Source organism: Halichoerus grypus, chromosome 5, assembly GCF_964656455.1.
Source record: "Halichoerus grypus chromosome 5, mHalGry1.hap1.1, whole genome shotgun sequence".
Classification (NCBI taxonomy): domain Eukaryota; kingdom Metazoa; phylum Chordata; class Mammalia; order Carnivora; family Phocidae; genus Halichoerus; species Halichoerus grypus.
The window spans coordinates 161,278,147-161,291,793 of record NC_135716.1 but is presented as its reverse complement, the minus strand read 5'-3'; the positions used below and the strand labels follow the sequence as shown (position 1 = coordinate 161,291,793).

At 54.7% G+C, this 13,647-nt stretch overlaps 2 protein-coding genes across 4 annotated transcripts; both read left to right on the top strand.

The window, feature by feature from the left end:
* Positions 1–6,351: 6,351 nt before the first annotated feature.
* On the top strand, positions 6,352–9,630 carry GJB5 (gap junction protein beta 5). 2 transcript variants are annotated; one of them, XM_036065285.2, is made up of 2 exons: positions 6,352–6,483; positions 8,501–9,630. In XM_036065285.2, the coding sequence occupies exon 2, from the start codon at positions 8,528–8,530 to the stop codon at positions 9,347–9,349; it is 822 nt and encodes a 273-aa protein (XP_035921178.2). In that variant the 5' UTR covers positions 6,352–6,483; positions 8,501–8,527; the 3' UTR covers positions 9,350–9,630. The 2 variants fall into 2 exon arrangements, with proteins under 2 accessions (XP_035921178.2, XP_035921179.2); XM_036065286.2 differs by having other exon boundaries at positions 6,359–6,483; positions 8,504–9,630.
* Positions 9,631–10,071: 441 nt separating this feature from the next.
* On the top strand, positions 10,072–13,417 carry GJB4 (gap junction protein beta 4). Of its 2 annotated transcripts, none has more exons than XM_036065290.2 (2): positions 10,072–10,951; positions 12,272–13,417. In XM_036065290.2, the coding sequence occupies exon 2, from the start codon at positions 12,358–12,360 to the stop codon at positions 13,156–13,158; it is 801 nt and encodes a 266-aa protein (XP_035921183.1). In that variant the 5' UTR covers positions 10,072–10,951; positions 12,272–12,357; the 3' UTR covers positions 13,159–13,417. The 2 variants fall into 2 exon arrangements, with proteins under 2 accessions (XP_035921183.1, XP_077927868.1); XM_078071742.1 differs by having other exon boundaries at positions 12,039–13,417.
* The last annotated feature ends 230 nt before the right edge of the window (positions 13,418–13,647 follow it).

The following is a 13,647-nucleotide window of genomic DNA, read 5'->3' as shown; positions in this document are numbered from 1 at the left end:
CGGAGACTAAGGCCGGGAAAAGAGAAAGGGTTTGGGCATGGCTAGGGAGTGGAAGTGGGATTTGAACCCAGGTCTGTGTGGGTTGTCTGTCACACAGCCCTCCCTCCTTCCCAGCTCTGCCTCTTCTCCACCCCGCCTGCCTCCTACCCTTCCACCCCGACCTCCTTCCTAGACTCCTGCCGTACCACAGCTCCCATCCTTCTGCAAAGGAATAGTCGAGAAGTCTCGCCACAAGTCTTTCCATTTCCAGAAGAAAGCAAAGCTTCTTCAGCAAAGGAGCAGGCTCTCCAGCTATGTCAGCCCAGGCCTTGAGACAGACGCAGATCATCCACAGAGGAAGCTCTCCAAGGATTGGACCCTGCCCTTCCCCCAGAACCAGCATGAATGGGTCTCCTCCATCCGCCTCGAGGTCATAAGCAAACAGGGCACAGGTACCCGATCTGTGCATCCCTGTATCCTTCCAGTGATGGTGAAGGAATGGACAGCTCAGCTCAGGCCCACGTGGCCGTTCACCTCCCCCATCTCCCCTCAGCGAGTTGAGACAGGCTCCTCCAAAGACCACCACCAAATAAGGGGAGAAAGAAATTGCAAAGCAGCATCAACTTGGCCTCATTTGCAGATATTGGTCTTAGCTGAGAAGAACAGCAGCTGGGATTTATTAGGGATTTATGATGTGCCAGACACACGTTTTATATATTTTTATTCGTCTACCCTTCACAGTAAGCCTACAAGGTAGGTGCAACCGTGGTCCCCATATCGCAGATGAAGAAAGTAAGGCCGACAGGGGCTAGGAAAATTTCCCAGGGTTGTGGGCCAGTACGCAGGAGAGCTGGGGTGGGAATTTGGGCAGCATAGCTCCGGAGCCCATACTCTTAAGACAGCATCTATATAACACCCTCCTGCCCACTGATTCGGTGGTTCTCCTGGCTCCTTTCCTCTTAATAAAGAGGAATGGAAATAAATAAATTCATTCATCCATCATCAAACACTCATTAGGCAGCTACCACAGGCCGTGCTGTGCCAGATGGTGGAGACAAGAGTGAGCACGATTCCCATGACCCAACCTCTGGGCCTGTCCTCTCGAAGACAACAGTCGTAAGGAGGAGAGGACATGAAACACACAAGCACCCCCATAACTACAAGTGCAGTTGTGATATGGTCACAAAAGAGAAACACGTGCCAAAAGAATGGATAACAGAGAACCTGATCTAGTTCCAGGGATCAAGAGAGGTTTTTCTGAGAGGGACCTTACAATCAAGATCTGGAACTTGAGTCGATGCCAGCTCAGAGAAAATGAGGAAAGAGCATTACAGCATGTGCAAAGGCCCTGAGGTGGGAAAGAGATTCCTATATTCTAAAAAGTGAGAGAAGGCCAACGCAGCTGGAGCACAAAGGTAGAAGGGAAGAGGCTGAGAACAAAGGGTGGGGGAGGCCTGAGCATGCAGGACTTTACAGACCATCTTAGCAATATGAGATTTTATTTCAAGACAGTGGGAGCCACCGAAAGGTCTTGAACAGACTTTTGAAAACATGACTTGTGTTTTCCAAAGAAGACTCTGTTGTAGTGGCAATGTGAGGATGGGGAATGGTTACGTGTTTGGTGCACGTAGAGCATTTGGCCTACTTTCTGGCACAGAGGAGGAGCTCAATAGTTAAGCTAGCATTATTATTCCATTTTCCAGCTTTTCCACCTCTCCCGAGTGGAGGGACTAGGCACCACCTTGGCCCCACAGTCTGGCCTCTCTTGCCAAAAGGACCAAAACGTTACTCTCCTTTGGGAACAGTGGCTTCAATAGTCACTAGTGGGGTAGGAGGCCACAGTGCCTATACGGCCCTTTGCCTGCTGCATTTAGAAGGGAGCCTGGGGGTGGGAGGTGGCTGGTCTCCAGAAGAGAGTCAGCTCCCACCCACCCCACACCCGCTAACAGGGGAACAGCAGGAACCAGGCAGAGCTGACCCCGCAGGGAGGCCAGCACTGTCTCCTGAAGTTAGGGCTGAGGGAAGGGTCAGTCTGAGCCAGAAGGACCTGTCAAAGACAACGAGGAGGATCAGGAATGCCCGGGCTGAAGACTGGGGGACCTGGAAGTGGGGCTGGAGAACCGGGAAAGAGAAGAATGAGAGGGGAAAGGATGGCAGATACAAGGCAGGAGCCATCTGCAGGTCAAACGGCCCTCCAGCCTCCTCCCCTCCATCGGTCTATCCTTCCACAAACAATGCTCTTTCCACCTGCTTCCTAAAATGTCAGGGCTCCCCAGAGCTCTGCCGGGACCCTCCTCTTGTCACCCAGCACGCACTCCAAGGCCACGTCCTGGGGCTCCCATTGCCCCCTTGGGGCTGAGGACTCCCAAAGTACATCTCCAGCCGCTGCTGCCACCAGCTGGCTGTGGACAGTCCACGGGGCTGTCCTCCAACCCGTCCCACTCAGCACACGGAGCACTGAACTCACTAACTCCCAAACATCTGGAAAGAACCTATGCATCACCTTTCCCTCTGCCCAAACAACCTGCTTTTCCTCCTAGATTCCTTCCATTCCATCAGTGGACCCGCCACCTGCCCAGTCACCCAAACTAGCAACCTGGGAATCATCCGGGGTCTTCCTCCTATCTGCCCCCTGCATCCAGTCAGACCCCGTACACTGGCTGTGCTTATCAACTACTTCCCAGATCCTTCCCTCTGGCTCCTGTCTTGCTTAAATCAATTGTGATAACTTTTACCTCGCGTCTCGCATGTCTCTCCTCTTGAACAGAGGGAGCTTTCTAAACATACAGTCGATCCTTATTATTCACAGATTCCATATTTATGAGTTCGTCTATTCACTAAAATGTGTTTGTTTAACCCCCAAATCAATATACCCAGTGCTTTCGCAGTCATTCTTGGACGTGCACAGAGCAGCTGAAAATTTGAGTCCCCCCACCCCGCCCCGACATTGAGGTTGAACAAGCAACACTTTGCCGTCTTCTTTCAGCTCTGAGACTTTGAATAAATGTCCTATTTGAGGGCAATTTATTTCCACATTTTCTCATTTTGGGGCTTTTTGTTGGTGATGTTGCTGTTTAAATGGGCCCCCAAGGGTAGCACTAGAAGAGCTGTCTAGTTCCTAAGCGCAGGGAGGCTGGGATGAGCCTCAGGGAGAACAGCCGTGCGGTCGATGAGCTTCGTTCTGGCGTGACTTACGGTGCCTTAGCCGTGAGTTCAATGTTAATGACTCAACAATATATATTAGATAAGGTGTCTTTAAGAAGAAACACATATAAAACAAGGTTATATATTGATCAGTTGATGAACATGTTGCAACCAGAACCTTGCAGAACCTAACCCTGCCTTTCTCCCACTGGCAAAGGTGCAGTATTTGCTAATTCCCTGTTTGTGGTGACTTTACAGAACGTTAAGTACCACGAATAATAAGAATTGACTGTACCAATATGACCATGTAGCTTCCTTCCTTCCCTCATGCCTCCCTCTGCACACAAGATAGATCCAAACTCCTTAGCATGGTGTTCTAGATCTTTTATGGTCCAGACTGTCCTTGCCAACCTTCCAGGCACCCACTGCCCCCCACCCAGTCCACTCTCTAAGTCTCTTCCATTATCTTCCTTTTTTTTTTTAAGATTTATTTATTTGAGAGAGAGAGAGTGGGGGAAGGGGCAGAGGGAAAGAGAGAGAGAGAGAGAGAGACTCTCTAAGCAGACTCCCCACTGAGTATGGAGCCCTACTTGGGGCTCGATCCCACAACCCTGAGATCATGACCTGAACGGAAACCAAGAGTCAGATGCTTAACCGACCAAGCCAACGAGGCACCCATCTTCCATTGTCTTTCACAAAGCTCCTCTGCACACTCTGTGCCCTCTGCCTCAGAGGCCTCTCCTCCTCGGCTCTTCTTGGTGAACTCCTATGCATCCTTCAAGACCCAACTTAAACATTACCTTGTCTGGATCTCCCTTTGGCAGAATTTGACACTCCCTTCTCTGTTGTATGCCCCTTATAGTCCCTCTCACAATGTTGTACCTAATCCATCCAAGTGTCTCCCCTCTCCTGGACTTGGTAATCATTTTGGGGGAAGAATGTAGAGAGGGACAGGTGTGTGTGAATTTTTGCAGGGTGCACGCATTTCATACATCGTTCATTCCATAAACATAAATGCAGCCTAACTCGGTACCAGGCACCATCCTAGGTCCCAGGGGTATAGCAGTGAACAAAACAAAGCACTACCCGATGCACGCAGCACTGTGGCTGTACGGTGTGGCCTGTGTGTGGGGGGTTGCATTGTGCTTGCTGTGGATCTGTGGTATTTGTGGCTCCTGGACACACAGTCCATGGAATTCTGACCCTGTGTGACCTGCTGATAAAGGGCATCTTAGGAGTTCATTAGGACAACAGGCTGTGTCTCTGCACTAATGAGAAACTCAGTGGGGTGCTCCCTGCCCCCCCCGCCCACCTCTCTGATGGTCACTGCCTGGCCTGGGTTTTGCCTTTCCAACCCCAAGTCAACATTCATCCACATGAGACTTTCTCTAGTGAGTCTGTCTGTCTCTCTCTCTCTTCTCTGCCTTCCCTACGTCTCAGAGAGAAAAGGCCTAGGAATAAGGGAAAGAGGTGGAAGTCACTTTTTGTAAGTGCCCACCATGTGCCAGGCCTGGGGGACGCAGTTCAGTTCACATATATCAGAGGTAGTCATAAAAAAGGCTTCCTTTGTGCCAGGCACCGTTCTAGGCCGTACCTCTATGAGCTGGGTTAATCAGCACACCTCCCAGGTAGGCGATGTTACTGTCCCTCTATGCAGATAAGAAACTGAGGCTTCACGTGGAGAGGAAGAGGCAGAAGTGGGATTCAGGCCACGCGGGCTGTGCTTGGTCACCATGCTGCATCGCGCTCAGGGTGTGCACAGGGCACCCCTCATGGGCACAAATCGTCTCTCTGTACTTTGGAGGAGAGGGAAATTGCCCAGATCTAAAAGTACCAGAGGTGTGAGATTCCAGATGCGGGGGTGTGGGTCCAGATGCAGGAGTGTATGGGCTCCAGATGCAGGGCGATGAGGCCCAGATGCTGGGGTGTGAGGCCCAGATGTGGGAGTGTAGTCTCCAGATATGGGGGTATATGGGCTCCAGATGCAGGCATGTGGGGTCCAGATGCAGAGGTCCCCTGCCTTAAGGCAGTTCCCTGAAATGCCTCCCCCATCAGACAGCGAGGTACTTGCTCTGGACAGGACTTGTCCATTCCCAAGCCCTTCCTGCTGGGGCTCACCCTGGAGGCCCTTCTGACGTCAGGGTATCTCCGGGCACCCAACTGTGTGCCTGCCCAGGCTCTCCGGATCCTTTCTTTATCTGGGTAGCCTCGCACCAAACATAGCACCTGGCACACAGCAGTGTCTCAGCAATGATTCCTGAATTGAAAACAAGGGTTGGTGGAAAGGCCAGTAGTGCGTGCGGCATTGCGGGGCGGGGGGGGGGGCGTGTTCCGTGTATGTGTCTGTTTGGGGGAGGGGGCGGCTCTCTGCCCAATCCCTCACGAACCCAGTGTAGGGGTACAAAGACTAAGCTGGATTCCAGCAGCCACGGGATGAGGGGGAGGGGAGCCTGGGCCCAGAAACCTGCTTCGTGGCCCCGCGGCAGTCAGGAGAGGCTCCGTGCAGTGGGTACTAGACTTCCCAGCAGGTCAAAAAGGCCAAGTGGGTGAGTTCCTGCGGGCCAGGGGCTGGTCTGCTTTATGCCCTGCTCACAAGTCCCTATTGGTGTGGATTGATTTGTTTAATCAACAGATAGGTCCTACCTGGAACAAGCTCAGTTAAGATCAACTATTCCAATACAGTCATGATGATGTGGAAGTTCGAGCCATGAAAGCCCAGAGGTGAGGCTCTAAGCCACCTGGAGTGGCAGTCAGGGAAGGCTTCTTGGAGGAGTACCAGGTGATGAGAAAGGCGAGAGAAGGGCATCCAAGAGTAGGCAATGGATGGGGCAAAAGCATGTGGGCTGGAGACAGAGTCTGGGAGTCACGGCGTTATGGAAAATAACTGAAGCCAGAAGAATGGAAGGCCAGAGAGCAGCCCCTAGAGTCCCAAGAAGTAGCATGGGGACTTTCTGGAGAAGGATGAGAGGGCGGGACAGACCTCAGCTCCTCCCACACAAGGCCAGGGATGAGAGGACAAGCAGGGGCTCAGAGTGGACCTGTGGTTCTCCCCTCAGAGGATGCCAGGATTCTGGGCTCAGTGCCCCTGGAAGAGTGAACCATGAACCCTTAAGTTTCTGGGCCTCAGCAGAGGCAGGCTGGGGAGGCTGGGGCCCAGCCAATGGCAGGGTCAGGCGCAGCAACTCCTCCTCCTAGGCCAGAGGCACACCCAGGATGCCTGCAGATTCTGCAGGCCCTGTCCCGGGAATGCGCTGCCCAGACGCCCTCCCTGGTTCTGACATGAGTTCCAGCTGCCTGCTGAGTCCGACTTCCAGCTACCAGGAGCCATTACACAGAGAGCCCTGAGGAGTAGCCACCCAGGTAAGGTCCCCTGGGTCCAGATGGACCCTGGCATGCCTGGCAGGGGGAGACTTCTCTGGTGGTGAGGCCAGAGGTGGCCTGGACATATCTACCACCCTGGGTCAGATGGGACAGGAACGGAGGGCTCCTCCCTCCTCTGCTCTGCGTTCTTCCTGCTCTCCCCAGCTGAGCAGAGGTGGGAGCCAGGGACCAAGTGCAAGAAGGGCTCACAGGGGTGCCAGGAGCTGAGCAAGCAAAGCAGCTCTGCCTGGGCTTGCGGAGTCCCACCCACCACACCCCAGGAGGGCTGGGCCAAGAGCCTCTGGGGACTGAGGGCTGGAGCCTCTCGGGCAGTTCCCTGTCAAGCTGCCAGGAGTCCCGCCCACCTTATGCAGGACTGAGCAAAGACAAGCTGATGACTCACGACCAAGCGGTAGGTGGTAGAGACAGAACAGTGGAGAGACAGGGTGAGAGCAGAGACACCTCCAGCCTCTCTTACCTGGCATCCACCTGGTGAAGGAGAGGTTGGGCACAGACCAGATGGGCAAGCAGCTTCCTGCAACTTAAAGAAAGGGGCCCAGGCCCAGAGTGTGGTTCAAATCCCGGCTCTGCAGCTTCCCAGCTGTGCAACTATGAGCAAATTAATTAACCTCTCTGTGCTCCACTTTCCTCATCTGTAAATTGGGAATTAAAAAATATCATACCCTTTCATACAGTTGCTGTACTGGTTCATGCAAAGTGCTGAGAACAGTGCCTGGTGCCGCATAAATACCCAGGAACCGTTGGCCCTTACCACCACCCTGATCATCTGTAGCAGATCCCACCGGCGGTCAGGACGGCACGGGGACCAGTGCTTACACGGGCACTGGGAAGGGCATCAGGAACCCCTTAGAGCAAGAGGCTGTGCGGGCTCCCTGAGGTCCCAGGGGAGCCCAGCAGGTGAGACCACAGTGCCTGGGTCTCAGGGGACACCCCAACCTCCCCACAGCCCCACCAGGAACCAGGCAGAAGAATTCCAAGAGAGGAAGTGGGAGTCTCTTGCTCTGAATGGTAGTCACATTCCCTAATCTGATGTGTTCATTGCACGAAACTCACCAGCAAAACTGACCAGAGCAGCATTTCCCAATTTGCTGTTTTGACAAGACTGTTCCACACAATGATAAAAAAAGGGGGGGGTGGGGTTCTGGGGTCAAAGGAGTTCAGACAATGCTACATTTTCCTTCCGTTTGGGGGATTCAAGTGTCAATGTATTAGCTTGGTCAAGGAAAGAGACCTATTGAACTTTGCTGAACCTATGTTTGCCTACCTTTCTTGAACACAGAATCCTTTTCTCTCACTGCTCCTGTTGCCAAACCATGGGGCAGGGTTCCAAAGAACACCAGTTTGGGAATCCCCAGAATACCAGGGTAAAGGATAAAGAGAACCATTGTTCCCTACTTCATCTTTCAGCTGGATTGCCACTGGCCTTGCTTCAAGTGCGCTGCACCTGAGCAAGACATCACCTGGATATTTACTGAGTGTTAGACCAGACGGGAGTTTGGGGACAAAGTTCCAGCAGCCTCTCCTGCCCAATCCCCTAAGCCAAGTAAAGGGCAAGGAGCAGGTTCCCCTTAGGAGGGGCTAAGAGGAGAGAGCGGGGCTCAAAAGGAGAGAAGTCTTCCCAAGGCTCCGCGCCCTGAGGAGGAGGGCCAGGGTTGAAACAGAGGGAGAGGGCAGAATGTCCCACCTACTCGAGCCTTCACTCTGCAGGACCGCAAGGCCAGAGCCTTGGCCCCGGGAGGAAAGAGTGGCTCCCTGGACCCACCTTCCCCCACTTTTATGGGTTCCGGATTTAATTACCTGGGTTCGAATCCCAGCTCTGCACCTAATAGTTGTGCAACCTTTATAACCCCCCAAACCCCCCTTTCCATCTGTAAAATGGGGACAATAACAGAACCTAGCTCCTCTATGACTGTGAGAATTGAATACAGATGATATATTTCCATAGGTGCTCAGAGTCAGTATTCTAGAAATGTGGGAAATTATGATTATTTCCCAGCAGGAACAGCCAACACCTGGGTCCACTATGAACTGGGGAATCTTTGAAGGGCTCCTGAGCGGGGTCAACAAGTACTCCACAGCCTTTGGGCGCATCTGGCTGTCTCTGGTCTTCATCTTCCGCGTGCTGGTCTACCTGGTGACGGCTGAGCGAGTGTGGAGTGACGACCACAAGGATTTTGACTGCAACACCAAGCAGCCGGGCTGCTCCAACGTCTGCTTTGACGAGTTCTTCCCCGTGTCCCACGTGCGACTCTGGGCCCTGCAGCTCATCCTGGTCACCTGCCCCTCACTGCTCGTGGTCATGCACGTGGCCTACCGGGAGGCTCGGGAGAAGAAGCACCGAGAGGTAGTGGGGGAGGATGGCGGGCGTCTCTACCCGAACCCCGGTAAGAAGCGGGGCGGGCTCTGGTGGACATATGTCTGCAGCCTGGTGTTCAAGGCCGGCGTGGATACTGCCTTCCTCTATGTGTTCCACTCATTCTACCCCAAATACACCCTCCCTCATGTGGTCAAGTGCCACATAGCTCCGTGTCCCAATATGGTGGACTGCTTCATCTCCAAGCCCTCAGAGAAGAACATCTTCACGCTCTTCATGGTGGTCACAGCTGCCATTTGCATCCTGCTCAACCTCATAGAGCTGACCTACCTGGTGAGCAAGAGGTGCCATGAGGGCTTGGCAGCGAGGAGAGCCAGGGCCACTGGCGTGGGCCATTGCCCGGACTGGGCCACCTCGTCCTGCAAGGGGGAAGACCTCCTCTCAGGCGACCTCATCTTTCTGGGCTCAGACTCTCACCCTCCTCTCTTACCAGACCTCCCTCGAGACCATGTGAAGAAGACCATCCTGTGAGAGCCGCCTGGTCAAACCTGGTGGAGAGGGCCCAGCATGTCCCATAAGTACAGCCTTGGGGGCAGGCAGCAGGGAGGGTCCGGCCCCTGCCGCAGCTGTGGGGCCTTGGGCAAGTGACCCCTCTGAGCCGAAACTTCATTTCCCTTTGTGTAAAATGGAGGTGAAGCCCACGTCACAGGGTGGTTGCTGTGCGGAGGGGTTTATTTAGAGAATGGATGTGCAAGTACCTTCAGGGGAGGGGGCACGGTCAAGGCTTAATAAAAGTCAACTCATCCACTTGATTGAAGGTGCCCTTTGGTCCTTCAGCCTTTGCGACCCGTCTCAGATCACGGGGTCAACTTCTCTGCCCCTGCAAAGGGCTGGACCTGATCCAGCCAGGTGAGGGGACCATCCCCTCCCCTGGAAAAGGGTCCCCAGCACTTCTGGGGGTCATGCCACCTGCTCATGCTCAAAACAAGCCTTTATCCCCAGTTGCAAATTGAGGTCCGAGGGCTATCTGCAAACATAATGGGGCTTAGCCTGTGGGGAGCTGTGTGTTGCAATGGAAAGTTCATGAACTTTTGAGTCAGAACACTTGGATTTGAACCCAAGCTCCACTGGGACTCTAGGAAAGGGACTTCAGCTCCTCTCAAAAATGGGTTAATAATACGGAGACCGGGGTGGGGGGGCGGGGGGGACTGGATGAGCTCATGGCTGTGGATGGGGTAAGCCAGCTGTAAAAGGCCACATAAATGTTAATCATTGGTATTAGGAAGTGCTCAATAAATGCTTGTGGGAAATGAAGCAGAGGAGCCCCTCCCTGGCTGCACATTAACCTTCACTATCCCAGCCACCAGAACAGCCAGGACGCAGGCCCAAGGCCCCTCTGCATGCCCACTGGGAGGTACCCTGACTTCCTTAGAGGCCCAGGCCAATAAAGGACGGACAGCGAGGTTGCGCCTGGCCCCGTGCCAACTTGGGCATTTCATGCTGCTGACCTGCATTCTTCATCTCCGCCAGGGCAGCGGGTATCCTTGTCAAAAAGAACCATAATCGTCCCTCTCATCCCCTACACAGCTCACCAACAGCCCAAGCTCTAGTCCCCAGAAATGTCCCCACCAGGGTGGGATGTGATCCTGGGCTGGATCAAGGTGGCCCCTTTCCATACTTGTCAGCTACTGAGGACCTTAGAACCGTGCTTCCAAAGAAAAGGGCAGGAGAGAGGCCTGGGGATGGAGGGACCAGGGGCAATAAGGCAATGGGAAGGGGCTAGGGGCAACAGATAGGGGCCACTGGTGCTGACCTGGGCCCTAGCATAAGAATACCAGGCTCCTGCACTGCCCGTCCCCTAAAGACAACTTCACCCACATACCTGCCAGCCCAGGGAGCCAGACCCAACCCTGCCCATCCAGGCTGGAGAGAAGGTGTGGGCCAGGGGTAAAGAGCCACAGGTGTTTGCTCTGAATCTGTGCCCGGGGAAGTCCACCCCCCTGCCCACCTGCTCACTCTCCCTTGGCTCATTGGCTCAGAAAGCTCCACCCAACAGAGGAGTGAGGAACAAAAGCTGCCTCTGGGAGGCCCCCAGGCAGACGGACCGGAGAGTCGCTGCTAGACCCAGGAAAGGTGAGGACCGAATCGGGCAGGAGACCGGGCTGGGAAGCAGGGACCAGATGGGCTGAGGATTCCTGGGAACTCGGGCTGCAGGCTGGGCTCCTGGGAGGAGCAGAGGGGACAGAGGATCCCTGGAGAAACCCCAAGGAGGGGGAGGGATGTACTGCCAGACCAAAGGGAGGACAGAGGACCAGAGAAGAGACAAGGAAGAGGAGGGACCAGGAAGAAGGAGTTTCAGTTCAGCAAAATCTATCATGTGTTCACCAGGCCAGGTGCTGAGTGCGGGGGAAACGGTTGGATGAGCTGTAGAGGCTTGCCCTCCAGGTGCTGACAGTCGTACAGGAGACAGGAAAACAGACCATCTGAGTACCAGTGATCTATTCTGCAGAGGAGGGTACTCGGAAAATGTCTCATGGTCACAAGCTCTGAAGATGATGAGGTCTGAGTCAGGGACAGGGGAGGGGCCGGGGCCAGAGATGGAACCTGATGGCGCCCCAGATAAGGGGCTGTGGAGGACGGAGCACACAGGACAGGGGCCTGACCGGGAATAATAAGAGAGCTGGCTAGCAAACAGAGAAGGACGGTGTTCCTGAGAGCAAAAGCAAGTGTTGAGGGGAGGACCAAGCCAGAATCCTGCCTCTGTCCCTTCCCCAGTCCCTCCCTAAAGCTGAAATGGTTGGAATTCCAGAGGAACCCAGTGTGGTCAGGACGTTCAGCACCGGTGCGGGGGAGGAGTGGTGGATGGTGCCAAACCCCCACGGTTCCAAAGAGCCTGCTTAGTCTGGGAGGAAATGTCAGGGCTGGGGATGTCCTGGGCCTCTCGGTGAGGACGGATATCACTCAGGGGTCCGCCAAAGAGGCCGATAGGAACACACCCAGCACAGGACCCGGCTCCTGTTGGGTGCTCGGTAGAAGTTGGAGGACAATAAAGACACACCTCCCTCCCCTCCTGCAGCTAAAGGGAGGGCAAGTCATCCAATCCACACCTTCTTGCTGTTTCTGTAGAAGTCGTGTGATCCGCAGGGCTCAAACTTGGGGTCAAAGAAGTTGGCGGGTGCATTGGTGCAAGATGATTATTGTCCCATTTATCACTTCATAGAATAAAATCTTCCCTGATTTTGGAACTGGAAGGTGGGGGTTCAAGACCAGCTCTGCCACTTCCAGCTGGGGAGCCTTGGGTGGGTGCCTCCCTGGGCCTTAGCTTACTCCCCTGTGAAACTGGGTAACGGCCATGCCGACCCCACCAAGTCATTGCAAGTGAAGACGTGATGACAGAGTGTTTGTGAAAGGGTTTTGCCAATTGCACCTTTAATAAAGGGCGCCCATTTCCAGGCTCTCCCAGCCTCGCGGCCCCCACGCCACGAGTGGGTGCTCACGGGTGCTGACGGTCCACGTGAGGAAGCAAGGACACTGTCAGCATGAACTGGGCATCCCTGCAGGCCCTCCTGAGCGGCGTGAACAAGTACTCCACGGCGCTGGGCCGCATCTGGCTGTCGGTGGTGTTCATCTTCCGCGTGCTGGTGTACGTGGTGGCGGCCGAGGAGGTGTGGGATGATGAACAGAAGGACTTCGTCTGCAACACCAAGCAGCCGGGCTGCCCCAACGTCTGCTACGATGAGTTCTTCCCCGTGTCCCACGTGCGCCTCTGGGCCCTGCAGCTCATCCTGGTCACCTGCCCCTCGCTGCTCGTGGTCATGCACGTGGCCTACCGCCAGGAGCGCGAGCGCAAGCACCGCCTGAAGCACGGGCCCAACGCCCCGACCCTGTACGACAACCCAAGCAAGAAGCGGGGCGGGCTCTGGTGGACATACCTGCTGAGTCTCATCTTCAAGGCTGCTGTCGACATCAGCTTCCTCTACATCTTCCACTGCCTCTACCAGGATTATGACATGCCCCGGGTGGTGGCCTGCTCCGAGTCACCTTGCCCCCACACGGTAGACTGCTACATCTCCCGACCCACAGAGAAGAAGGTCTTCACCTACTTCATGGTGGCCACAGCTGTGATCTGCATCCTGCTCAACCTCAGTGAGGTCACCTACCTGGTGGGCAAGAGGTGCCTGGAGATCTTCAGTCCGAGGCGCAAGCGGTCTCGGCACCGGGACCACCTGCCTGACACGTGCCCCCCGTATGTCCTCTCCCGGGGAGAGCACCCCCAAGATGGGAACTCTGTCTTAATGAAGGCTGGGTCGGCCACCGTGGATGCAGGTGGGTTTCCATAACCTGTGAGGTCGGTAGCGAGGACCACCAGGGCCGTGGTCTGTTCCCTAAAGCCACGGCAGGGCGGTGGCATCTTTTCCGCGGCAGGGCAGGTGAGGAAGACGGTTGCAGCGCTCAGGAAGCCCACCCGGGGGCCAGTGCTTGAGAGCAGTTTGGTCTCTGGGTCCTGAGCGCCAGGGGAGGGAGGTTGACGGCTGGTGGGAATTTTGTATATGGTAATGGAATATGTGAAAACCGTTAATAAATATGATTTTCCCAGTATGTTGTAGACCAGGTGGGGCGTGGCGGGTAGAAGTGTCAGGGGGGTTCACCATGGACCTCAGAAAGGAGGCCACAACCACTCAGTGAGCACCTGAGCCCCGGGACCTCAGATCCAAGCTCATCCATCACACACACACACACACACACACACCACACACCACACGCCACATAACATACGCCACACATACACACACACAGTGCACCCCCAGGACTTGGTGGGAATGCCAAGA